Here is a 27,031-nt window from a genome sequence, read left to right as displayed (position 1 = left end):
AATCAGTATAATCAAACACAGCTGGACTCAAATGAAGGTGTAGAACCATCTCAAGGATGATCAGAAGAAATGGTCGACCTGAGTTAGGCCCCTTTCACACGGGGCGGATAAGTAATTATCCGCCCTATGAACCTCCGCTTGCTCAGTCTGTTCGCGTTCACCCGATCCGATAGATGGATGGAAAAGTAGGTTTTTCCTCCGTCACACTTTGGCGGGTCGGATGTCAGCGGGCATGTCAACGCTGACATCCACTGCTCTGGCAGGCGGACCTGAACGGGCCGCCCGTGTGAAAGAGCCCTTAAATATATGAGTGTCACAGGAAAGGGTCTGAATACTTCAAGTGATATTTCAGTTTTTCTTCTTTAATAAATCTGCAAAAATGTCAACAATTCTGTGTTTTTTCTGTCAATATGGGGTGCTGTGTGTACATTAATGAGGACAAAAGATGAACTTAAAATGATTTTAGCAAATGGCTGCGATATAACAGAGTGAAAAATGTAAGGGGGTCTGAATACTTTCCGTACCCACTGTGACAATATATATATATATATATATATATATATATATATATATATATATATATATATTTATTATGTCAAAAGAAAACTATTTGGGTCACTTTTATTCCTATTACAAGGAATGTAAACATCCCTTGTAATAAAAATAAAAGCATGACAGGTCCTCTTAAATATGACATCTGGAGTCAAAAAGACCTCAGATCTCATATTTAGACTAAAATGAAATAAAAAAATGTTTGTGTCGCTTAAAAAAAAAAAAAAAAAATGTCCCTTTAAGAGCATTGAGCGGAAGTGACGTTCTGGTGTCGCTTCTGCCCTGTAATGATATGGAGACGGGTGTGGGTCATCTTCCCCCACTGGAAACCAAACCACAAAAGGGAGAACGTACCCCCGGTACTGATGGGACTTTATGGGCAAACTATTATGCACACAAAATTAATATAAAAAAAAAAAAATAGGATTTTTGTACTCGCCATAAAATCCTTCTCTGAAGTTCATTGACGGAGACTGCAACATTAATATTGATTTTAGGGTTATATCACCACCTTCAGAAGAGGACTAGGCAGAACATGTAAAAAAAAAATATGAAAAACTGCAGTACTGCCCAGGGGGCTGTCCTACTGGCTATAACCTCTCACACGGCATCCAGCAGCTCAGTGTGTCAAAAAGCAGTACAAACAGAAAAAGAGTGGTGGGTGCGGTGTCCGTCAATGAACTTCAGAGAAAAGGATTTTACGGTGAGTACAAAAATCCTATTTTCTCTTTTGTTCACTGACGGACACAGCAACTTAAATCTTTACCTTAGGGACGTCCCCAAGCAGTGTCAAAAAACGAGGGGTGGGAACAGCAAACAAACAAAACTCCACCTATAACAATTAGAGCTCCTCAACAGAGGAGTTGCAACCTTAAACAGCAGCATGCAAAACCTTGCGGCCGAAGGAAGCATCCGTAGATGCGCTCACATCAACCTTGTAGAATTTAGTTAAAGTGTGAAGGGACAACCAGGTCCTATCCTACCTTAAAAGCAGGACCTGGATATGGGGGGTCCACAATAGGGGAAGATGTCTATTTTTTCAGGAAATTCTTCACCACCATGCGTTTTGGGACCAAAAAAAGGCCCGCTGCACCTGTTCCCATTCTTTGTAGATAAATCAAAATAGGTCAGGTAGGGAAACATCTTAGCCGTGCGGGCCGGCTTGTAAGACCCAAAAGGGGTCCACACCTCTGTAGATGCCCCCCGCCGTAGCCTCCATTTTAGGGTATACAGCACCGCTGTGATAAGCGCTCCTACAAGCGCCCTTTCCTACGCTGACACAGAATCATCCTCACTGTCTGAACGGCCCTGGTCCGCAATCCTCTGAAACTTCAGAACATGGGCCGGTTGCCACAGCAAGGCCCGAGTCTGAATCAGAGCTTTCCCCAGAAGATGGTGGGGGCATTTTTTACCCCCCCCCCCCCCCTTGTGCCCGCACAGACGCTTCCACCCTGACAACAAAAGACTCCAGGACCGCCGGCAAAGCGTCCATAGGCACCGCAGGTTATGGGGAACCGGTTGCCACCACGACTATGTCTGGGGAAGAAGCGCCAGCTTCTGACGCCATGCTGACCCACGCTTGCCTGACACCCCTTAGGGGACCGAAGGCAAGACACTAAATAGTCCACCCTCCTAGCTGCCACAGACTGAGGGGCCCCCGTAGGACTCACCACCCAGACACTGCGCTGTGCTGCCGACCGCTCTCCCTCACAAGGTGCACTGTGTGATTTGCGCCGTTCCAGAAGGAAATCCCCCAGTGCTAGAGGCAAAAACAAGCAGAGATTACTAGAAAATGGCTGCCGGATGCCTCAGGGCTCCGGTAAAATGGCCGCCGGACTTCTGACGGAATCTGCAGATAAAATGGCTGTGGTGGTGTCCCACAAATTGTACCTCACACACCCCCAAGGCCAGAGCGGACCCCATACACAGCACTGGTCAGTCACACAGCAGACCCAAGCATGGGGAGGAGGGAGAAGGGGAGGCTGAGAGACCTCCCAGGGAATGCCCAGCTGCACCATCCTGCCGAGACAGGTGGGACCATACGTACCTTATCCACGGACAGACCCATCAACCGAGCGGTACGGGGTGGCTGACGGCCACAACACACTGACATGGACAGCAGTTGCCTGGTTATATGTGTGCCCCGGAGCATATAGCTCGCCGGCCACCCCTGGATCAGAAGGGGCATGTTGTGGCTGACCCAGCGCAAAGCCAAGGCCTGCTCACGCTCAACGGCCGGCCTGGGGAGACTACCAGGATCTATATTATCCAGCCTGTCACCCAGCACGGCTGTTGATAGATCACAGGAATCAAAATAAAAACGTAAAAAAATCTCCACGACCAATGGTCCCCACCGGGAGCCAGGTCATTTTCTCCTACACTAGGCAGAAACAAAAATTGAGCTGCTGGGTGCAGTGTGAGGGGGTTATAGCCAGTAGGACCGCTCCCTGGGTGGTACTGAGCAGTTTGGCTGTTTTTACATGTTCTGCCTAGTCCTCTCCTGAAGGTGGCGATATAACCCTAAGGTCAAGATTTTAAGTGCTGTGTCCGTCAATGAATGAAAGAGAAAATGGAGCCGTCATTGGGCAGCCAATTCTTCCGGGGCTGAAGTGGTTAAATACCACCAAAAGAAAGCTTTGTCTTCTAAAGAAAATAAAATTTGATAATCGTGTTGAATGACAGGTGTAATTGTGAAACTATCATAGCACTAAAAAGTGAGAAATGGCCTGGTAATGGAGGTGTATTACAGGCTAGTACAGAAGTGGTTAAAACAAATACTTACCACCATCTTCCCTCTGAATAATTTTGGAATAGTTCCTTCAACACATGTGCCTTTCATTTTGTTTTCAACATTATCCAATAACTGAAAGGAGGAAAAAATGTAATTAAATAATATTTACAGTATATTGTCATTTTACCTCAACAATTGCTAAACTATACAAGTAGTCACACATGCAAACTATGGCTTGTTATAATAAAAATATGCACAAAAAAAGCTTTAATAATGAATTTATAAAAATTATTAATTCTGGGAACCAAACGTATGGGAAAAATGTGTTTATTTTGGCTGAAAGCCATTATATACCCAGTGAAGTGACTATCATCAGGTCAAACAAATGCTCCTACATAAGTTGTACCTGTTTATCTGCAGTCCTCTCAGCTCTACAGCCTCCTAAAGCATACTCCTAATTTTACACAGCTTCTTTTACCTCTGAAAAGCAGGGAGTGGAGACTTAAAAAGGCACACATGCTCAGTAAGGAGAGATCTGAGCCCTGGTGGGAGGGGAGAGGGGGGAGCCGGGAGCCCCCCTCCCCTTTTTACACAAAGAACACAGCAAACAACAATGAGAAGCACACTGCTCCAGGCAGAAATCAGGTGCAAGGTAGATTCACAGGTGCAGACCTCGGCTCACCACCATGGAAGACTAATAAAACAATAAATTGGTCGCACACTGGAACTCCAACTTATCGTGGATGTCATCTTTATTGTCAAAGACAGGCAATGGTAAACGCATTTCACACGTGTGAAATTATTCACATATGCTGCATGTATATATAGACCTGCATGGAACAAAAACTGGTTTAATTATGAAAATGTGTGATGTCCCATTTATGGTTCATTCCAAAAGGTTTTCTGGTGTTAAAATACAATAACCAAAAAACCTCCCTTTTTCAGAGAAGTTTAAAAACATCTCCTCTAGTGGGTGCCAGGACTCTTTCTAGAAACACGGGCAGAAGTGTTGATGCCATTATGGTATTGGTTAAAATGCCAAGCAACATTTGTTGACAAATTGTTCTCAATACTGTACAAATGTTCTTGAAATCTATCCCTGAGTCTCCTAGTGGTAGGTCCGATGTATTCCACATTGCAAGACTTGCTTGTAACAAATGTGTGTTGCAATTAAAAAATGATCTTATCCGATGTGTTTTTTCATTTGAAAAGGATTGTACTAAATCCCCCTTAATGATGTGCTTGAAACACCAACACCCAGTCGCACCAAAACCATAATTTCCCTTGAAGTTCAACCAAATGGTGAACCTCAAGGTGGCAGGATCAAACCAACTATGGGACAAAATTGCCCAAAGTAGGTGCACGTCTGGGAATTAAATTTATTCCATCTTTCAAGAGATCTGCACAAACGGCATCTTCAAATAGTATAGGCAAATATCGATGCACAATGGTCGCAATATTGTTAAATTCCCTACTGAAGGATGTGCTCAAAGTGGGTCTCTGCTTATTAATTTTTTTTTTCTTTTTATCTTTTGTTCCATGTTTGGATTTGCTCAAAAGTTCTGCCCCGTCTTTGGAATCCACAATTGCGCAGGCTCCAACATGTATCTGGGATAACCCCTCTGTAAAAACCGTGAGTAAAGAGCTCTCGCTTCTTTCTCATAGAATGATTAGTCACTACACAATCTGCGGATTCTCATAAACTGGGGTGGCCCGACAGTGCGTCTGGGGTAGCCCGACTGAGCCATGAGCAAGGTATTACCAAGACAGGTTTCTTTTTTGATAAAAAGCAGAAATACACTTGAAGTGGTTGTAAAGGCAGAAATATTTTTTATCTTAAAGTGGAGTTCCACCCTATTTTTCAACTTTCCTTCATCCCCTTCTTCTCTGTCCCCTTAAACACATTTGGCATCTATTTGTTTTTTATTCTTAAAACTCACAGTTTTACAGTTGATTATCTTCTCCTCCGCCGCGGCGTGAGGGGCGCTATGCCTCCTGGGAGATGCACGGGAGCTAGCCGCAGTCTGCACAGTGTGAGAAGCAAAGATTGCGCTAGGCCACGCCCTCCCGTTTTCCCTATTGGCTAGTCATTGCTAAACACCTAGCAGAGGGGCGGCTGATGTTCTTGGCGATTGTTTAATTAACTGTTTAATTAAATTGGTCAATAACGTTGATGGGAGCGCCGATCGCTGCTGACAATTACTTTTGACATTTACAGGGGGTGGGGGCACGATCGCCGAGAAATCAGCCACCCAGACTGCAAACTGTCATATACTGAGAGAAGCGAAGATCGTGCTAAGCCACGCCCTCCCGCTTTCCCTATTGGCTGGTCATTGCTAAACACCTAACAGATGGACGGTTGATTTCTCGTCGATCCGCCGCCCCCCCCCCGTAATTGTCAAAAGTAATTTCCAGCAGCGATCGACGCAGCGATGTAATTTAATTTGCAGTGATCGGCGTAACCCCCAACCCCGATGGTGATGTGAATGTCAGTTATATTCAGCGATCGACAGCACCCCCACCCCCCCTGCTTAGAAACGGTTAATAGCCAATGTCATTCAATTTGCAGCGATCTGCGCAACCCCAAGGACAAGGCCGCCAGTTCAGACACCCGTCTGATTGATGTAATTGCTACTAGAAAAAACACCTTTTGTGACAGAGTCAACAAAGGAATATTCCGAATGTCCTCAAAGTGAGCGTCCTGAAGCACCGAAAGGACCAAATTTAAGTCCCATGGGGGCAGTGGAGGGCGCACAGGAGGGGCCACATGCCGGACCCCCTGCACAAACGTACGCACCAAGGAGTGCGCTGCCAAGGGTTGCTGAAAGTAAACAGCTAGAGCCGAAATCTGACTCTTAACCGTACTCAAGGCGAGAGCCTGATCCACTCCCCGCTGTAAGAACAGCAGAATCCAGGACATCACGTATGTACGGGGTGCCAATTCATCTCTTCACACAGAGATGTAGGCCTTCCACGTACGATGGAAAATCCTCCGTGAAGTAGACTTCCTTGCACGCAGCATGGTAGAAACCAGCGAGCCTGATAGGCCCCGGTCCTTCAACATTTGGCTCTCAACAACCACGCAGTTAAAGCCAGCGACTGTAAAGCAGGGTCGAAGATCGGACCCTGCGACAGAAGACCTTCTCTCAGGGGTAGACGCCAGGGGGTGTCTGCCACCAGACGCACCAGGTCCGCGTACCAGGAGCAGCGCGGCCATTCTGGGGCGATCAGGATTGTTGGAATCACTTCAGCTTCCACTCTGTGCAGCAGGCGAGGAAGAAGCTTCAGAGGAGGGAAGGCGTAAATTAGGCGATAATGACCCCAAGGTGCCACCAATGCGTCTTTTGACCTGGCCACGAACCGTGGCAACTTCCGATTGAGACGGGACGCTAGAAGGTCCACGTCTGGAGTGCCCCATTTTCGGCACAGACTCTGAAACACCTCCGGGTGGAGTGACCACTCTCCTTGGTCTAATGTTTGGCGACTTAGGTAGTCTGCTTGGCAATTCTGTACCCCCTGAATGTACACAGCCGATAGAGCCGGAGCGGACCTTTCGGCCCACCGAAGGATGTGTGCGTCTTTCATCGCTGCAGCCGAGCTCCGTGTGCCTCCCTGATGATTGACGTACGCCACGGCCGTGGCGTTGTCGGACTGGATCCTGACCGGTCGGCCCTGCAGATCCAGGGACCACCTGGCAAAGCACAGCTTGATTGCTCGGGGGTCCAGTATATTGATTGGCAGACGGCACTCCTCCTGAGTCCAGCGCCCCTGGGCTGACTGGGTGCCCAAAATGCCCCCCCAGCCGGAGAGGCTGGCATCCGTCGTGACCACTGTCCAATGGCACGGCAGAAATGACTTCCCGGTCCGAAGCACCGGAGACGTCAGCCACCACACCAGGGAAGACTTGACCAGAGGGCTCAACTGAATCTGGTAATCCAGAGATGACGGGAGCTTGTCCCAACGTGACAAAATTTCCTTCTGTAGCTCCCGGGTGTGGAATTGGGCACACGGAACAGCCTCGAAAGAGGCCACCATCAACCCCAGAACCCTCATGCAGAATCGAAGAGATGACCAGTTCTGGGTCGACAACTGCAGATTGCAGAGTCTAAAGTTTCTCCTCTGGGAGGAAACTCTCGCCTCCGCGGAATCCAGGACTAGTCTCAGGTATTCCAGTCGCAGAGACGGAACCAACACTGACTTCTGGATATTCAGAAGCCAGCCGAACTCGGAGAGTCTGACACGTGATAGACACATCCTCTTCTAATTCTGAGCCCGAGGAAGCTCTCAGGAGAAGGTCGTCCAGGTATCCCACGATAGCGATTCCTCGCTGCCTCAGCAGGGCTAGGATCAGGGCAAGCACCTTGGTGAAAAGCTGCGGTGCCGATTCCAGGCCGAACGGGAGGGCCACAAATTGAAAGTGGTCCGCCCCGACCACAAAGCGCAGAAACCTCTGGTACCTTGTGCATATGGGAACATGCAGCTACTCGTCCATGATATCCAAGGAAGCCATAAAGTCCCCCTGATGGAGCGCTGCTATTACTGAGCGAATCGACTCCATCCTGAACTTTTGCACCTTGAAAAAACAATTGAGGGCCTTTTGGTCCAGGATTGGACGGACCCCTTGCTTCTTGGGGACTACAGATTGGAGTAAAACCCCTAAAACCGTTCCATCGAGGGAACTGGTACAATCACTACCCTGCCCAGTAGATCCTGGACAGCCCCTGACAGAGCCTTCCAGCGATCCGGAGGAAGCTGGAGGTTGGAAGGAAAAAAATCTGTTTGGTGGACGAGAGAGAAACTATCTTGTACCCCGAGGAAACTACTTCGCAAACCCAACGGTCGGAAAGAAGAGACCTCCACCGAGGCGCGAAGTCAGCCCCCCACCTGAGACACAGGAGGGGGGGGGGGGGGGGGAGACCTTAACGCGGAAGCAGGCTTGTTGGGGCTTGCGGTACCAGGTGTGCTTCTGCCCCGCAGCGAGGGTCTTCGCACCTTGCAAACTTTTTCCTGCCGCACTGGGCGCACGAAAAAAACGCTACGGGGTAGTAAGGGAGGGCCCTTGCTTACGGCAAGGCTCCTTTTCATTCCCAGACTGTGGGAGCAGCGTGCCCTTACTACCTGTGGCATCCTTTATGATGTCATCCAGGGACGCCCCAAAAAGCCGTTCACCCTTAAAGGGCAAATCCACTAAAGGCCTTCTTTGAGAACTGGTCCGCAGACCAGCTTTTTTAGCCACACAAGGTGGCGCAGTACCACCGCAGAGGCCCTGGAAAGCAAGGGAAGCGTATCCAGGGCCGACTCACAGACAAACTGTAGACCCTGAACCAATTGTTCAGCCAGGTCCTTACAGGTCTCGGAAGCATCCTGCGCCTCCAGCTCCTGCAGCAACAACTTTGCCCATTCAAAGTCCTGGCCAAAACCGGTCTACACAGCCGAACCCACTACTGTGAACATGGAGCGGGCCACAGCCTCCACTATCTGCGGGGTCCTTAAAGGCGGGAGCCCCTTCCACAGGCAATGTGGTGGCTTTACTCAATCTGGACACGGGAGGGTCCGCTGATGGAGGAGAGACATGTTTTTTCAAAAAGTCCTCCTCAAAGACCGCAAAGTATTTAGGAACAGCAAAAACCTTTTGCGGCGAATCCCATTCCTTGTATAACAATTTGTCCAAATATGGAATACGAGGAAACACTTTTGTGGTGCGGGGAGGCTTGCGGAACCCAAAAGGGACCGGCACATCCGATGCCTTCGCCAAATCCTCAAGTTTCTGAGTATCCCGCACCGCAGAGATCAGAGCTCCAACAAATTCCTTATTCACTGACCCTGAAGCAGAGTCATCCTCACAGTCCGTGTGGGTTAAGCCTGCATCATCTGACATGACAGAACCAGAGCCAGAAGCAACTGCAGGATATGATTCTGTGTCAGAAACGTCCCCAGAAGCAGGCTCAGGGAGGGGGCACTTTTTACCCCCCTTCTGGCCACTGTCGCTTTAAACCTGGCGAGAAACGCCTCAAGGACAGCCGACATTGCCTCAACAGATGCGGCAGGGGGATTAAGGGTTAACTCAGGCATTGTTGGGGCAGAAGCACCAGGTTCAGGCTCCATGATGCCCCACCGCTGTGTCACCCAGCACTGCAACCCAACGGTCACCTCCCGGCTGCAAAGAACAGAAGGCAGAGGCCCCAGGGAACTCACCGCCCCACCAGGTTGTAGTGTGAGCTGAAAAAACTGAGGTGTGCTCTGAAAGCTGGCTGCGCTGCGTCTGTCACCTCAGGGATGATTCGTGGTTTTTGGCAGCGCTATTACAGTCACAAGAGGCCAAGACATATCTAAGATGGCCGCCGTCTGAGGTAAAACGCACCAGCGGGCTACAAGAAAATGTCCGCCGAGCTATGTAAACCGTGACCACGGCAAAATGGCAGCCGTGCGCAGTTTAAAAGACCCCCAGTTATGCACCAAACAGAGCAGCACACAGCAGCAGAAACGTCCACATTAAAAAACACAGCCTCCCGCAACACACGGTCCCGGGTGGTAATACAAAGACCCCAGGAGGCCCCCCCTCACAGCCACTACCCAGCATGGGGAAGGAGGGAGAGGAAGGGAGAGAGGAAAGCAGGGCAGACCCTCAGTCAACCTCTCCAGGGGAAACATACCACCTTGCCAGGGCAAGGGGCCACTACTTTCCCATCCTGCGACCACCGGCTGGAGGCATCCTGGACAGAACCAACGTCCGCTTAACGGCATGGCTGTCAGCCAGACACACTGACAAGGCCATAGAGACCGGTCATAGTTCCCCGGCCGCCCCTGGAGCAATGGGGCCTGTCGTGGACAACCCAGAGCTGAGCTGAGGGCCGGAACACGCTCGATGGCCGAACATGGGGGGACTACAAGAGTCAAGACCCAGCCTGTCACCCAGGTCGGCAGTTAATAGAAGAATCTCAGGATTCAAAAATGCAGGAACAAATAAAAGCGAAAAAAAAAATCGCAAAAAAATTCCAGAGTACAGGGACTCCAGAAGGCCATGTCCTCTCCTGACATTAGGCAGAAAGAAACTGGAGCTGCTGAGGCAGAGTGTGGGTTATACCCGGCGGACCACGCCCCCTGGGAGGAGCTGTACTGAGAAAAGTGTTTTTAACACTTAAAGTGCTTTTTTTCTGCCTAACTCTCCAGGAAGGAAGTGGATATAACCCTAAGGTCAAAGGCTGCTGTGTCCGTCCATGAACGGAAGAGAAATGAGCAGGATTCAAGCCACAGCAGCTTGTAGTACCGCGATTGGTCCGATGTGGGGGCGCCTGAGTCGATTGTAAATGCTCGGAAATACTCAGTTCCCGAGCCTTTCCAAGGTTTTCAGAGTTCAGGCAAGCTGTCCTCAGTCCTTTCCGATTGTTTCCAAGAATCTACGGCAACCCCCAACTTTTGGCCACATGCGGTATTGCATGCCATTGAAGTCAATGCGGAACAAATCATGTTTGTTTCCCTTGACTTCAATGGGGAAACTCGCTTTGATATGCGGATTACGAGCATTCTCCTGGAACGGATTATGCTTACAATACGAGATTCCACTGTAAATGAATTATTTCGCACTGCAGTCAACGGTTAACCACTTCAATACCCAGCCATGGTAATACAACGTCCACAGATGGGATCTACCATCCTGGGTGGACTTCATATTACGTCCTGGGCTTTGTGGAGGGATATCTGAATGATGCCTGCAGCTAGAGGCATCATTCAGATATCCTTCTCTTCTGCCGGCTATTCTGCACACAATAAGAACAATCATAGCAGCAGTTCAGTCGCTTGATCGTTCTTATAGGCGGGGGGAGGGGACATCATCACCCCCCCCCCCTCCTGTGCTTCTCCAGGCTCTCCCATGCCATCAAGGGCCCGGAGAAAGAATCGTCTGGCACCGGTGTCTTGTCACATGATGAGCATAGAAATGACTGGTCACCAGTCATCTCTATGACCGTCGGAGGCCCGGGCACGATGTGATGACGTCACGCCCCGGATTCCCAGAAGTAAACAAAGCCGCAATTGCTAGTAAGCTTTAAATCAGTGTTTTTTTTTTCACAATCTCATTCTTTCCAGCCTGGAGGAGAGATGTGGGGTCTTCTTGAACCCGCATCTCTCCATAAAGAGAACCTGTCACACACCATTTTTATTACAAGGGATGTTTACATTCCTTGCCATAGGAATAAAAGTGATCAAAAAAAACGTAAAAGTGTAAAAAATAAAAAAAAAATTAAGTAAAAAAAATATTTAAAAACGCCCCTGTCCCCGGTAGCTCGCACTCAGGAGCGAACGCACACGCAAGTTCCGCCCACATATGTAAACACCGTTCAAACCACATGTGAGGTATCACCACATGCGTTAGAGCGAGAGAAACAATTCTAGCAGTAGACCTCCTCTAACTCTAAACTGGTAACCTATAAAAAAAATGTAAAGCGTCGCCTATGGAGATTTTAAGTACCGAAGTTTGGCACCATTCCATGAGAGTGCGCATTAGTGCGACATGTTGGGTATCCATTTACTCGGCATAACATCTTTCATATTTTACAAAAAGAGAAAATAGGTAGAACATAAAACCTCCATATACAGGATCTATACCCACCGTTGATCCATATGGAAAGCAAGATACCCTACATAGCATAGTTTAATTTGCTCCAGTGGGGAAAACCGGAATTTTGTTAATCTTATAGTATAGAAAGATCCCAGTTCAGACTACCCGTGCAAGAACCTTGCAGCCAAAAGGCCAGAAAATCAAATCGCAGCCTTACAGAGTTGGGCGACAGAGGCTTGATGCCTAAAGGCCAAAGATACTCAGACAGATCAAACAGATATAGTGTAGTGTGTGCATAAGAGCTTAGGTAGAGGTTTATGCTTAACAGCATAATCTCTAGCAATCAAATCTCCACTGGGTAACGGTGAATTTTAAAGCCTGGTGTCCTTTGGGGGTACCCGACAAAAGGACAAATGGGGAATCCGATGGAAATTGTGTTTTTTAAATCAGTGTTCCAGGTGAAATTTTACTTTTTAGATAAAAATACCCCTATAATCCTCATGCTTATTGTATTCTAGTAAAGGTATGCTTTTGTAAGTCCCAGCAGGCCGCGGCCATCTGAATCCAGATAATTTCCAGCATGCACGTCAAGATCTCGTACATGCTCAGAGCAGCACAAGCAGTCTAATAGGTTGTAGGTTTGGTTTCAATACCAACAGCAGTGTCAGAGGAAATTGTCGCCCCCTTAGCTATGGAAACCTCTACTATCTAGAGAAAAAAAAAATATATATATATATATATATATATATATATATATATATATATATATATATATATATATATATATATATATATATATATATATATATATATATATATACACACACACACACATATATACACACATACATATACACACACACATATATACACACACACATTTCTGTGTGATTCAGACCACATGCAATGCCTGTGGATGGGTGAAGCAATTTTTTTTTTGCTGGTTGAACAAAACAAAAATGGATTAATGTATGGCCAGCTTTAGCATGTTTGATGCTTGGCAGCTGACACGTAGGTCTGATATAGATGCTTGCTAAGAGCCGGTTCACACGAATCACACAGAAATGCACTGAGTTCCTGTGCGATTCAGACCACATGCAAAAATTCACTACATTTGTGATCTGCAGCGGGTGTCAATGGAAAGTCAACGACCCCTCAAACACATTGCGTTTTCCCGCACCTACTTTTGTACTATGCGACACTGTTGCAGTGAGGTTTAAAATGTAGTGCATGCATTACTTTTTGTGCAGTGTGGTGTGATTTCAGCTCATTAAAAGTAAATGGCTGAAATCCCACAGCACAGAACCAAATGTTTGATTCATGTAAGGGCATGGTAAGAACCAGCCCTGAATGGACTAAAATCGCACTACAGTTTAAACCGCTCTAACTGGATCACGTGGCACAAAATTACCATGGGATCCGGCGTGGTTAGGTACTGGCAAATGCACTGTATTTACAACCTGTGTTTGTGGTGTTAACCACTTCCCGACCGCCGCATGTATATGTACGTCCACAGAATGGCACGTACAGGCAAATGGGTGTACAGGTATGTCCTTGCCTTCTAGCGGGTGGGGGGTCCGATCGGGGACCCCCCCCCCCCCTACATGCGGCGGTCGGATTCCCGCGGGGAGCGATCCGGGACGACGGTGCGGCTATTCGTTTATAACCTCTCCGTCGCGATCGCTCCCCGGAGCTGAAGAACGGGGAGAGCCGTATGTAAACACGGCTTCCCCGTGCTTCACTATGGCGCTGCATCGATCGAGTGATCCCTTATATAGGGAGACTCGATCGATGACGTCAGTCCTACAGCCACACCCCCCTACAGTTGTAAACACACACTAAGTGAACACCAACTCCTACAGCGCCCCCTGTGGTTAACTCCCAAACTACAACTGTCATTTTCACAATAAACAATGCAATTTAAATGCATTTTTTGCTGTGAAAATGACAATGGTCCCAAAAATGTGTCAAAATTGTCTGAAGTGTCCGCCATAATTTCGCAGTCACGAAAACAAATCGCTGATCACCGTCATTAGTAGTAAAAAAAAAAAAAAAATAATAAAAATGCGATAAAACTATCCCCTATTTTGTAAACGCTATAAATTTTGCGCAAACCAATCGATAAACGCCTACTGCGATTTTTTTTTACCAAAAATAGGTAGAAGAATACGTATCGGCCTAAACTAAGGAAAAAAAAATGTTATATATGTTTTTGGGGGATATTTATTATAGCCAAAAGTAAAAAATATTGCATTTTTTTCAAAATTGTCGCTCTATTTTTGTTTATAGCGCAAAAAATAAAAACCGCAGAGGTGATCAAATACCACCAAAAGAAAGCTCTATTTGTGGGGGAAAAGGACGCCAATTTTGTTTGGGAGCCACGTCGCACGACTGCGCAATTGTCTGTTAAAGCGACGCAGTGCCGAATCGCAAAACCTGGCCTGGGCATTTAGCTGCCTAAAGGTCCGGGGCTTAAGTGGTTAACTTTCTATAAAAGCTCGCTGCAGATCACAAATTTGAGTGTGTTTTGCATGCAGTCTGAAACGCACAGGAACTCGCAGTGCATTTATGTGCGATTCATGTGTGGGCATGGTGTGAACAGGCTCTTATGTTTCAGCTGCCAGCTACACTATTTTTTTTTTGTTCAACCAGCGAGTTGAACGAAAAAAAAATGTACTTGATTCACCCATCCACACACTCGATGCATGTGGATAGGGGAATCATTTCCACTGAGCTATTGTATTCTGACAGCAGGAAGACTTCCCCCTTCGTCAGAATACTGGTCAGTACTGATCGGGAAAAACCCGACAGGCTGGTCGTACAGTAGTCAATCTACCACTCGACTTTTGTACCCATACATTGACTGAAATTCAGTCGGTCCCTGCTCAACCAGCCAAATTTCGATCCATGCATAACTGGCATAAGAAAGAGGTCTCCTGCAGTAAATTTGCACCTGTCATTGAGGTCTAACACTCTCCTGTTTCTCAGCAAAGATTTCCACTCTGCTCTGCCATATTTATGCACTATATGCGAGTGCTGCAGACATAGGGATCTAGATGAACACATACCCTTCAGTGTAATAGTTTTGTCCTGAAGCACTTATTGACCACACTGAGCAGTGAACATTATTTTACAGTCAAAAAGGCTTCAACATCTTCTCTGACTTGGTATTCAATCCAGGGGACACATCAAGTTTACACTGGTGTCAAGACTTTTCTAAAAATAGTTTATTAACCACTTGCTGCCCGCCGCACCCCAATATACGTCTTCTATAGACTTCTTTACGGGCAGAGGAAGGGCATTGACGTTCCCCTATCCCCGCCAATGGTTTTCTCAGGATCTCCTGTCCCAACAGAGAACCCGAGAATGCAGACGTTGGTTCCACCAGCTGACCATAGAGCTGATAGGAGACCAGAACGGCTCCAATCATCTCTATGGCCCAAGAACCCGGAAGCTATGAGTATTTCACTAATTAGGTTTTGCCGGATATAAACAGCGCCATTGGGAAAGCATTTCACACCGATCTTGGTGTGGTAAGATGCTTTGAGGGCAGAGGAGAGATTTAGGGTCTAACAGACACCCCTTTTTTTTTTTTTTAAAGAGTACCCGTCACTACCTATTACCATCATAGGGAATATTTACATTCCCTGACATAATAAAAAAAAAAAAAAAAAAACACTGTTTAAAAACAAAAAAAAGCACCCGTTTCCATGTGCTCACATGCAAAGGTGAACGCAACTGTCGTAAACAGCAATTGCACCATGCATGAATGCGAGGTATCACTGCAGAGGTCAGATCGATGGCAGTAATGTTAGCAGTGAACCTCCTCGGTAAATCTAAAGTGATAACCTGTAAAGAATTTTAAAGGCTTTTAAAAATGTTTAGTTTGTTGCCGCTACACATTTGTGCGGAATTTTAAAGCAGATCGTGCTTGGCATCTATGTACTCGGCATAAGATCATCTTTTTTATCGTATGTGCAATATAGTGTGTTTTAGTGCATTCAAAATAAAAAATAGCGTTTGAAAAATTGTGCAAATAATGTGTGAAAAAAAAGTTACAACACCCACCATTTTAATCTGTAGGGCCCTTGCCTTAAAAATATATATGATGTTGGGGGTTCAAAGTAATTTTCTAGCAAAAAAAAAACTTTTTTTTTTCATTTAAACAAATAGTGTCAGAAAGGGCTTGTCTTCAAGTGGTTAGAAGAGTTGTTGATGTGCGACATACGCTTCTAAACATTGTGCATAAAATGCCAGGACAGTTCAACCCCCCCCCCCCCCCCCCCAAGTAGATAGTCTAGATAGGCTGTTATCGCTATGCCCTGTGCCCTCAGAATTGCCAACAGAGGGGCTAGTACCTTTGTAAATACCCAGGGTGCGGTAGACACAAACTTAAGAACTTTTGGTGCGTGGGATGGATAGGCACATGTAAATATGCGTCCTTGATGTCTATCGACGCCATGAATTCTCCACCTTGTAGGGTGGCGAGCACTGACCGAATTTCCATTCGGAAATGGCAAATGTTCAAAAATTGATTTAGAGATCTTAGATCCAGGATGGGTCCGATGTCTGTTTGGTTTTGGGATCACAAAAGAGGTTTAAAATAAAAACCTGAACCTTGCTCCTTTAGGGGTACTTCTGCGATCACCCCTTGAGAAAGCAAGTGATTCAATCCTTTGAAGGACGCTCTTTTTAGTGGATCTTTGGAGAGCCTTGAGCGTCGGAACTGAGAAGATGGGAAATTCCAGTTTGTACCCTAGGGATACTGTGGATACTACCCACTTGTCCTGGATTTCTGTCTGCCATGCCGCTGAAAACTGACAAAGCCGCCCCCCCACTCGGCCGAGCGGGGGCGCCTCTTCATGAAGAGGCTTTGCTTGTAAGCTTTTGAACCCCACGGCTTCTTGTTCTTCTGAGCCTGGTCTTTAGCATTTGTGGCTGGCTGAAAATGTCGTCGCCACTGGCTGGAGATAGATTTATCAGGAGTCGGGGAGAGAACGTTTAAAACAAGGCCACTTGTTTTTCTTCTTTTAATACAGTGGTCTTCCCACTCGATATCTTTTAGATATATTTTCCAAATCTTCCCCAAAGAGGCGTTCGCCATGGAAGGGGAAACTGGCCAAAAGTTTTTTGCATGGGGTCTCTGCTGACCAATGCTTTAGCCAAAGAATTCTGCGCACATGCACCAGCTGGAGTGGGGGACGAGAGGCTTGCTAAATCTAATCTCTCATAGTATCTATTATCATATTATCTTTAGGCAAATTCTCCCACAATTTGACTTGTTCTGGAGGCAGCCCCTGTTTCATCTGGTCCTTGAGGACCTAACACATGCCTACTGTAGCTACAGCAGGTTGGGCAACTGAACCGGTCAGAAGGAAGGAAGATTTTCTTTCTTTCTTTCTTTTCTGAAGGATCTTTAAACACCTGTACGTTATCCAATGGACAAGTCAGGTTCTTATTTATACAAGAAATGGCTGCATCTAGAGAAGGCAGACTCCACTTCTTGGAAAACTCTTCCTCCATAGGATAAAGAATGTCAAACTTCTTAGGAGGTGAGAAACTCTTATCTTTATGTAGCCAGTCTGCGTAGATTAACTGTTTTAATAACGGATGAACTGGAAAAGAGCATGCATCCTGCAGGGATTTTAATGAACCCAAGGAGGAGACAGGTGATTCAGTTAACTCTGAAGTGGGCAACCTGAATGCAGTATGCACCGTTTCAGCATAACATTGTACCTGTGACCTTAGCATCTGGGAAGCAGAGAAGGGTTCCTCTGATATCCCTGATCCATCCGACTCCTCATCCCTGTCCTCTGCAGGCGTTACCTCATCCTTCTCCTCCTCAGATTTTCCTGAAAGGGGATCTAAAACCACCAAAGGAGATCTTCGCTTCGAGGACTTTGCGATTAGCGTAGCGATTTTTCCTTCTAAGTTTTCCAGGGCTGCGGTCAAAGTGTCCTCAGTGAAATATGCAGGCCCATGTGCCCCCGGAGAAATTGTTACTCCTGATAGTGGCAATGGCTCCTCCTGTATTGGGTACGTCAAAATTTACAGGGGAGGAAGGTACCAGGAAGGCATGGCTGGAGCCCCCCGTCTCAGGCGGCAGTGTTTTCTTAGTCCCTGAATTCCTTCTAAGGGAAGACATATTACTAAGCAACAGGCCGAGGTACCAAAGTGCATATACCAGACCCCAGATTTTCCACTCGTCTACTTGCATTTTGCGAGTGGAAAATGAGGTCTGGCGAGGAACTGGGCTGCCTGGGAGGGGGGGGGGGGGGGGGCGAGCACCACTGGCGCCCCTTGTTAATCGGGAGCTGTTCTCCCAGCAATCGTCTATGGCAGAGAGGTAAAGGAGGACCGCGGTATCACCGAGCGGTATAGCCGCTGTAATAGCATAACATTTAACTTTTCTCTGCTTTGCTCGTTCTCTCACACAGACCCGCCTCCTCCTAACTCCGCGCCTGTATGACAGAACGCATCCCAGCATTGGACTCGCATTTTGTCTATTACAGGCGCAGGGTTAGGAGGAGGCGGGGCTGTGTGAGAACAAGCAAAGCAGAGAAAAGTTAAATGTTATGCTATTACAGCGGCTATAACCTTTCCCACAAACCAAGCTGCAAGTGCCTAAACGGTGTTAAAAGTGGCAATACTATTCATTTTAAAGGTGAGCAGAGAGTATGACCCGAGGCCTCTCACTGACCACTTGTCTCCACCCACTCTCCGTCCGGGGCTCAGCAATGCCAGCTGCTGTGACATCTTCCCTATGACAATGGGGCAACATCAGACTTGACAGTGGGGTCCTACAGACCATAAAATGATAGCGACTTTGCCTCCCTGCATCCCGGACACTGCAGCAAATTATCCAATCAGCCTCCTGCAACGTGAGTGTTCTACTGTGTCTTCCCAATGCCTTAAAGTGATACGAAAGTCTGTTTTTTCAGTTTAAGTTTAAGTTTTTTTCACATAAAAATTAAAAACATACTATACTTACCTGCTCTGTGCAGGGGTTTTGCACAGTGCAGCTCAAATCCCTCTCTTCTTGGGTCCCTTGCCGGCTCTTCTGGCCCATCCCTCCTGCCGAGTGCCCCCACAGCAGGCAGCTTGCCCATACACACGATCAAACTTTTTGACAACAATCATGCAATGAAGCGGTGAGGCGCATTTAATATTTAAGGTTGTCAGGTAAAGGGTGGCTAATTACCTGCTCTTCCATTTAAAGGGAAATGTGTAGGTGTTAATTGACAGTGGGTTATACCGCTCAGTGATCCTGCAGATCTCCACTTTTTCCTGTCATGATCTGGCCACCAATGGGGGCACAGGTGAGGCTGCCATGTGGGGGATCAGGTGAGGCTGCCATGTGGGGGATCAGGTGAGGCTGCCATGTGGGGGATCAGGTGAGGCTGCCATGTGGGGGATCAGGTGAGGCTGCCATGTGGGGGATCAGGTGAGGCTGCCATGTGGGGGATCAGGTGAGGCTGCATTGATGGGCACAGGTGAGCCTGCATTGATGGGCACAGGTGAGCCTGCATTGATGGGCACAGGTGAGCCTGCATTGATGGGCACAGGTGAGCCTGCATTGATGGGCACAGGTGAGCCTGCATTGATGGGCACAGGTGATGCTGTACTAAGGGGAACTGATAAAGTTGTTAATTATTTTTGTAACTTAATTCTGCATAAAACATTTAAGTGTCATTTCAGGAGATAATTTATGAGGGCGTAATTAGCGGCAGAATTAGGGGCAGGGCATGGCAGGGGTTGCACGGGGAAACTGGTGGTGAGTAACCCTTGAGGCCTGGCTAGTGGCTCAAGACTTGAAATTTTGAGCCCTGGCATATACTACTGTGCTCAGTTTAGCAATCTACATAAAGTATGCAACTTAAAACACACAGTTTCATGCAGTAGGCGTCTCTCTTGGGAGTGCCCACCACAGAGCATACATGCCCCCGTAATGCTGCAGTGTCCCAAAGGAAGAGCTGCCGGCCTCCGAGTCCCCTTTATGGCTCCGGTATTGAGCAGCATGCTTAAAACTTGCGTGCTCGCGACCCCGCAAATGACAGCTGTCCTGAGGTGAGGGGGAGCCTCCACCTGCCCGATATCTGCCTGTGCTGTGGCATTCTTGCCCAGCGTCTGGAGGAGAGAAGCGCTGGCCCTTCTTTGGCAGAGCTCTGTAGTGGAGGAAGTGTGCTTGTCCGTGGGATCTGACACTGTATAGAGCAGTGATGGCGAACCTTGGCACCCCAGATGTTTTGGAACTACATTTCCCATTATGCTCAACTACACTGCAGAATGCATGAGCATCGTGGGAAATGTAGTTCCAAAACATCTGGGGTGCCAAGGTTCGCCATCACTGGTATGAAGCCTGGTGAGTACAACTCAGCTCTTTACTCCCTCTAGTAGTGAAAAAAGAGAAGAAGCCTTACTCAATAATAGAAAAGGTCCTTAAGATTGTTCTTAGGAATCCTTTTTTTCTTACCTTCATCACCGCCGCAGGTGTTTCTGCTGAAAATTCAGACCGTATCAATCTTCACCAATCACAGCAGGTTTTGTGTGCCAACCTTCAGGGATATGGGTCCCTATTTAAAGGAGACCTCTCCCCTGGGCCTTGTAAAAGACTCTTACCAGAACTTTTAGCGTATAGAGCGAAAGTGCCGGATCCTAGAGCACAGTCCTCCGAAGAGAGACATTACAGGCGACGTCTCGTGCACGAGGGCCGGATCCCATTCAGTTTCAGCGTAAATTATTCGGCGTCTTGGATGGATCCAAAAGCATATCTCTTTTTACCCCCAGAGGGTCTCTTTGGCAGAGCTTTCCTTAACATCCTCCACGTGTCCAACACCTTATACACTAGCAGAAAAACTGAGGTACTTCCCTGATGGGAGGGATTATATGGAGGGGGAACAGTCTTCAATTGGTTGTGCAAGTGTCTAATCACCGCTGGTGACCTTTAACCCATTATGTAATGAGTGGCTCTGTCCCGTGATGTACGATAAAGAAAAAAACTTTTCAGCGGAAGGGAGTTTAACCACTTAAGGACCAAGCCTATTTTTCAGACTGTTCACAAGTTTAAAAGTTTTTTTTTTTTTTTTGCTAGAAAATTACTTAGACCCCCAAACATTATATATATATTTTTTACACCCCTAGAGACTAAAATGGCAGTCATTGCAATACTTTTTGTCACACTGTATTTGCGCAGCGGTCTTACAAGCGCACTTTTTTTTGAAAAAAAAAATAACTTTTTTTAATTAAAAAATAAACCCGTAAAGTTAATCCAATTTTTTTTATATTGTAAAAGATACTGTTACGCTGAGTAAAATGATACTCAACAGGTCACGCTTCAAAATTGCGCCCGCTCGTGGAATGGCGTTAAACTTTTATCCTTAAAAAATCTCCATAGGTGACGTTTAAAAAAATTCTATAGGTTGCATCTTTCGAGTTACAGAGGTCTAGGACTAGAATTATTGCTCCAACGATTGCGGCAATACCTCACTTGTGCGGTTTGAACACCGTTTTCATATGTGGACAATACTCACGTATGCGTTCGCTTCTGCGCGCAAGCTCGTCGGGATGGGGCACTTTAAAAAAAATAGGATTTTTTGTACTCACCGTAAAATCCTTTTCTCCGAGTCCATGGATGAACACAGCTCCTTAAATCTTGACAAGTGGGTTATGTTCCCTGTTTACAGGAGAGGACTAGGAAGAAACATTTTAGATAATTAAATACATGTTACATTAACAGAGTTGAACAGCCCCGCCCAGGGGGCGGTCCCTCCAGACATAACCCTCCTTACTGCAGAATGCAGCCTCAGTTCGTAACAAACCGTACAAACCTAAAAAGTAGGGGTGGGTGCTGCGTCCGTCCATGGACTCAGAGAAAAGGATTTTACGGTGAGTACAAAAAATCCTATTTTCCCTTATCGTCCATGGACGGACACAGCTCCTTAAATCTTGACAAGTGGGACGTTCCCAAGCAGTGTCAAAAACGAGGGGTGGGAAATATATCAGTAAAACCAATTTTAACTTCACCCCAAAACAAGCAGAGCTCCTCAACGGAGGAGGTGCAACTTTAAACGGCCGCCTGCAAAAGCTAGCAGCCGAAAGAAGCATCAGAGGATGCGCTCACAGCAACCATGTAAATTCTGGATAAGGCGTGAACGAACAAGTCGCGGCCTCACACACCTGTGAGACCGACGCATGATGTTGCGAAAAAAAACCCAGGAAGCACCAATTGCCCTGGTCGAAAGTGCCGTGACCGGAAAGGGGGGCCCACCCCTTAAGAGCATAGGCCTGTATGACGGCCTGCCTGATCCACCAAGAAATGGTGGTCGACGAGACCGCCAGGCCCTTTTGTGGACCAGACACCGACACAAAAGTGTCAGAACTTCGAAAACTGAGCCGTGGTAGGCTGGTACACCCGCAAAAGCGTGTACCACGCCTAAAGTATGAAAGGCCGAAACCTCCTCCTTCCTTATGGAGGATCAAGCATGGCGTCTTGCAAGACAAGACCGCCAATTTAGAAACCCCTCTAGCAGAGGTAAAGGCCACCTTCTGAGATGGTGTCAAGAGAAAATCTCTCTGAAGTTTCCAAAAGGAAGGTTCCTCAAGAACCGAAAGCACCAGAGTCAAAACTCATGGGGGAAGAGATGGGCCAAGAGGGGAAAATATATGACAAACCCCCTGCACACAAAAAGGGACCCACCAGGGAACGGGCCGCAAAAATGCCACTGAAAGAACACAGCCAAGGCTGAAATCTGCCCCCAAACGGTGCTTTAAGCAATTTTTCCTCTGGAGATCCACTCCAAGCTTTAAAAACAGCAGGACCCTGGACACCGAGTACGTCCGTAGACGTCACTCCATCCCTTTGCACCAAGAGATGTAGGCCTGCCAGGTGCGACGGTAGATCCTCCGCAAGACGACTACGGTGCCCTCAGCATTGTTGAGATGACAGAGTCAGACAGACCCCAGTCACCTAAAGTCTGGCTTCCAATAACCATGTTGAGCAAGTCCGTGACTGTACAACAGGAGGAAGTATGGGACCTCGAGACAGAGGGACCTCCTGCCCTGGCAATCGCCAGGGTACCTCCGCTACCAGGCGCCCGATATCGGCATACCAAGGACACCGAGGTCAATCTGGAGCGATAAGAATCATCAGGATCTCCTCAGCCTCCACTCTGTGGAGCAGCCGAGGAAGCAACTACCATGGAGGAACGGCAAAAACTAGCGCGACTGAACCAGATCACTAGACCTGGCCACTAACTTCGACACCCTTGCGGCGGAGACGAGCGGCCAGGAGATCCATGCCCTGTGAGGCTCACCTCCTGCAAGGGAGCCAAAACACCCCAAGCACAAAGACCAGTCGCCCTGGTCCAGCATCTGGCGAGTCCAGTAGTCCCGCCTGCCAGTATACCTGATGGTATTGGCGTTGTCCGGCTGAAACCACAAGGAGTAGCATAGCCTGATCGCCTAAAATATGAACAGTAGACAGCACCTGGTATTCCCAGGCGGTCTCCCACCCAAGCACTAGCCAAGCCCGACCCTGGGTAGCTATCGAGACCAGACACATTCAGGGAGGTGTGGCCGTAGGTCCACGCAAGTCCAGCGACTCAGGGCCGACTGGACCCCCCAGGTTTGTGAACCCCCCAGGTTCACAACCCGTGAGCTGGCATCCGTCGTAAACACCGACCACTGGAAGGAAGAAACAACTATCCAGACCGAAGAGTCGGGGATCTGTCACCAACTCAAAGACTGACTAGGTGGCGCACCGGAATCTGATGATTTCAGAGACATGAGATTTTTACCACCTGTACAGTATTTCCCCTGGAACACCAGAGTGTGGAACTGGGCTTACAGTACCGCCTTGAAGGAGGCTACCCACAGGCCCCGAACCAGCAGGCGCCCGGAGAGAAGACAGATTGCGTAATGCCAATACCTTCACCGCAGACTGAAGAGTCTGCAATTCCTCCAGTGGAAGAAGGACCTTCGCGCCACCGAGGAGTCTGGATCAACACTAGATACTCCAACGCTGAGTCAGAACCTAGCATGCCCAGGATTTGAACCCTGGGTTGCACATATGGAGGGCAGGCTTGCTGCCACTGAGCTACACCTTCTGGCCTAAACGTTTAACACCCACCCGAATCTTCGGAGGGTCTGAATGGGAATAACACATCCACTAGGTCGGAGACAGAAGCTGCTCTCAGAAGAAAGTCGTCCAAGTAGCCAATAAGGCAAAGCCTCGCTGTCCCAACAAAGTTAGGATAAGTGTGAGCTCCTAGCTGAAAACCCATGGTGCTGACACCAGATCAAAAGGGAGGACCACAGGCTGACAGAGACCCTCTCTCATCACGAAGCACAGAAAAAAACACTGACATGCGCAAAACGGGACATGCATGTATGTGTCCCTAATGTCAGAGGACGCCAGGACGTCCCCCGGATGGAGCACAGCTACCAACGAACAAATGCATTCCATGCGGAACTACCCGACGTTCACAAAGGTATTTAGGGTTTGAGGCCCATAGAAAACCCCAAACCTCTCGTCCTGCAGGAAAGGTAAAATTACCCCGCAGCTTAGCAAATCCCACACTGCCCAAGGCAGACCAACAGGCCGGGAGAGGAAGACACAAGGAAAGAACTTTGTTCTGTGGATAGGAGGAAACCCTATCTAGTACTCCGAAGAGACCACCTCGCAGACCCACTGGTCGGAGAGCAGGGAGGTTTCACCAAATTGTGAACCTGCAATCCGCCCCTCCCACCTAGAGACAGGGAGGGAAGGCTACATATATTGGCAGGATTTGGGTGCCGGCGTGATTGGCTTACGCACCCAGGGACAGATTAGTCCCACAGCTGGGCCTTTGACGGCCAGGGAGGGTTGCCCCTAAATAATACACACACGTAGTGTGTATGTATATTATGTAGGTGTATGCACACATGCCTTTGGAGGAAACCCACGCAGACACAGGGAGCGACAATGCAAGCTCCAGGCAGATTGGCGTCAGTGTCCAGATTTGAACCAATGACTCTCTTGCTGCCAAGTAATGGAGTTAACCACTACACCACTGTGTGCATAAAACCATTCTGAAACAGAAGCCCTGGATAACAAGGGTGCAGCATTCAATGAAGCATCACAGACCTATATGAGGCCCTGGACCAGCTGGTCCGCTAGCCTAATAACTTTGGGAGAGAGTCGGTGCTCCTCCTCTGTCTGGTGCAAAATGCTCACTCCGTGAGTTGTATACAGCACTAGGGGTCAGGACTACTCCAAGGTGGCCGCCGAGCGTTCAGAACGCGGCCACAGGAAAATGGCCGACCGCAACGTAAGCTGCGCCATAGCGCAGCTACGACAAAATGGCCGCCAATGGGAGTTTTCAATGTAATTGAAAAACCTCCCAAAAAATGGCGCCAGCGCCGACTGAGACCCCAGAGTAGTGGCCACAATAGGCCGCAAGTCAGACCCCAGCATGGTAAACAAACGAGTCAGTACTTCGGATCTTCTATCAGTCAGATCCATACAAACAGGGGTTCCCGCCCGGCGGTGAGGGACTACAAAAGCCCTCAGCGGCTTTTCTCATTCCGCATCTCAGAAATCAAAGAAGGGCACAGAAGGAAAAAACCTACACAGAGCGGTGCAACCCAGCTGCACTATCCAGCTTAAGAGAGTCCTTTGCAGCAGTAAAAAGCGCACCCATAAATGCCTTATCCTGCTTTTTTTTTTTTTACTACCCAGGTACCTGGTCCATGGCTCCATAACAGAGCATTCCCCAGGGGATAACAGGGGAAGGGGGTACTCTTACCGCCGTCCACAGTCCACCCCCACCCTGGCACAAACGTGTCCAGGACTAACAATAAATTCCTGTGGGAATCCCAGGTGCTAACACCTGCTGCTGCCACCACCAGCATGTGGGGAAGGACCCAGATACTGACTCCAGATATTAATATTTACATAGTATTATAATATGCACACCTGTCCTTACAAATAAACAAAAGCTCCTAGAGCCCTATTCAGGGCCTCTCACCCACTTGCTGCGCTGACCAGGGGTAACCAGGGGACTCACCTCAGGAGGAGACTGCCAGGCGCTGCTGTCCGCTCTCAGCACACAGCGTGTGAGAGGAAAAGAACAGTGAGGTAACTGTGCGGCATCTGCAGGGACCTGTGTGCCAAATGGCGGCGAAATGCAGCGTTTAAACAGGAAAAGCCTCCTAGGGCTTTATTTTATTTTTTCTATCTTTTAAGGATAAGACAGATACATTGCAATGAGAATATGAGATATAATGACCATACAAAACTGTTACAGGTGGGTAAGGATCACCAATCAGTCAGCCTCTAACAACTCGCTGAAGTATACATACAGGGTAATCAAACATCTGTGCTCATCACAGGGCTTTTTAACAGTGAAAAAACACAGGCCAGATAACAGTCCCCTCAGGAAGGCCCCCTGACAGCGGCAATGTTAGCAATGCAGCAAGGGAAAAGGGGAAGGGAGGAGAAGAGGACCCCAGGAATGCCCAGCCGTACCAACCCACCGAAGCAGGAGGGACTGTACTTACCCGTCCGAGCAAAGACTCGCCGACGCATTCCTGACAGAACTACAACCGCAATGGAGCCCAAACATATGTGGACCTCGGAGCAAAGCTCACCAGCCACCCCAGGAGTCATGGGGTATGGCGTGGCAGACCCAGCCTCTTTGCAAAGGTGTGCCCACGCTTGCTGGTCGGACTGAGTAAACTACAAGGATCTATATTATCCAGCCTGTCTCTCAGCCGACAGTTGAAAGAAGATTCTTCAAGAAAAAAGTAAAATAAAATTTCTCCTCAGGGCGCTGGGCCCAAAAGGGAGCCATATGTCGTCCTTGCTAGGCAGAACGAAACTGAGGCTGCATGCTGCAGTGAGGAGGGTTATGTATGGAAGGACCGCCCCCTGGGCGGGGCTGTTCAACTCTGTTAATGCAACATGTATTTAATTATCCAACATGTTTTTGCCTAGTCCTCTCCTGTAAACAGGGAACATAACCCACTTGTCAAGATTTAAGGAGCGGTGTCCGTCCATGGACGAAAAGAGAAAAATGTGTTTGTTTTCCTGTTTATTTTACTTACTGTATTTGCTGGCGTATAAGACTACCTTTTACACCTAAAAAAACTGGCCAAAAAGCAGGGGTCGTCTTATACGCCGGGTCAGCTGCTCAGATGCCTGTTGGATGTGC

The 27,031-nt window shown here is 47.9% G+C and overlaps 1 protein-coding gene across 2 annotated transcripts in view; it reads right to left on the bottom strand.

Annotated features, from left to right (window-relative positions):
* The window catches only part of USP7 (ubiquitin specific peptidase 7), a 507,717-nt gene that overhangs the window by 278,124 nt on the left and 202,562 nt on the right, over window positions 1-27,031 (bottom strand). For both annotated transcript variants that reach the window (XM_040356967.1, XM_040356966.1), the window contains exon 9: window positions 3,335-3,415. In XM_040356967.1, the coding sequence (XP_040212901.1) occupies window positions 3,335-3,415 (81 nt within the window). The remainder of the gene's footprint in view (window positions 1-3,334; window positions 3,416-27,031) is intronic.

The sequence above is a fragment of the Rana temporaria genome, chromosome 6 (genome assembly GCF_905171775.1).
Source record: "Rana temporaria chromosome 6, aRanTem1.1, whole genome shotgun sequence".
In the NCBI taxonomy this organism is placed as follows: domain Eukaryota; kingdom Metazoa; phylum Chordata; class Amphibia; order Anura; family Ranidae; genus Rana; species Rana temporaria.
This window is presented reverse-complemented; position numbering and strand designations above follow the sequence as displayed.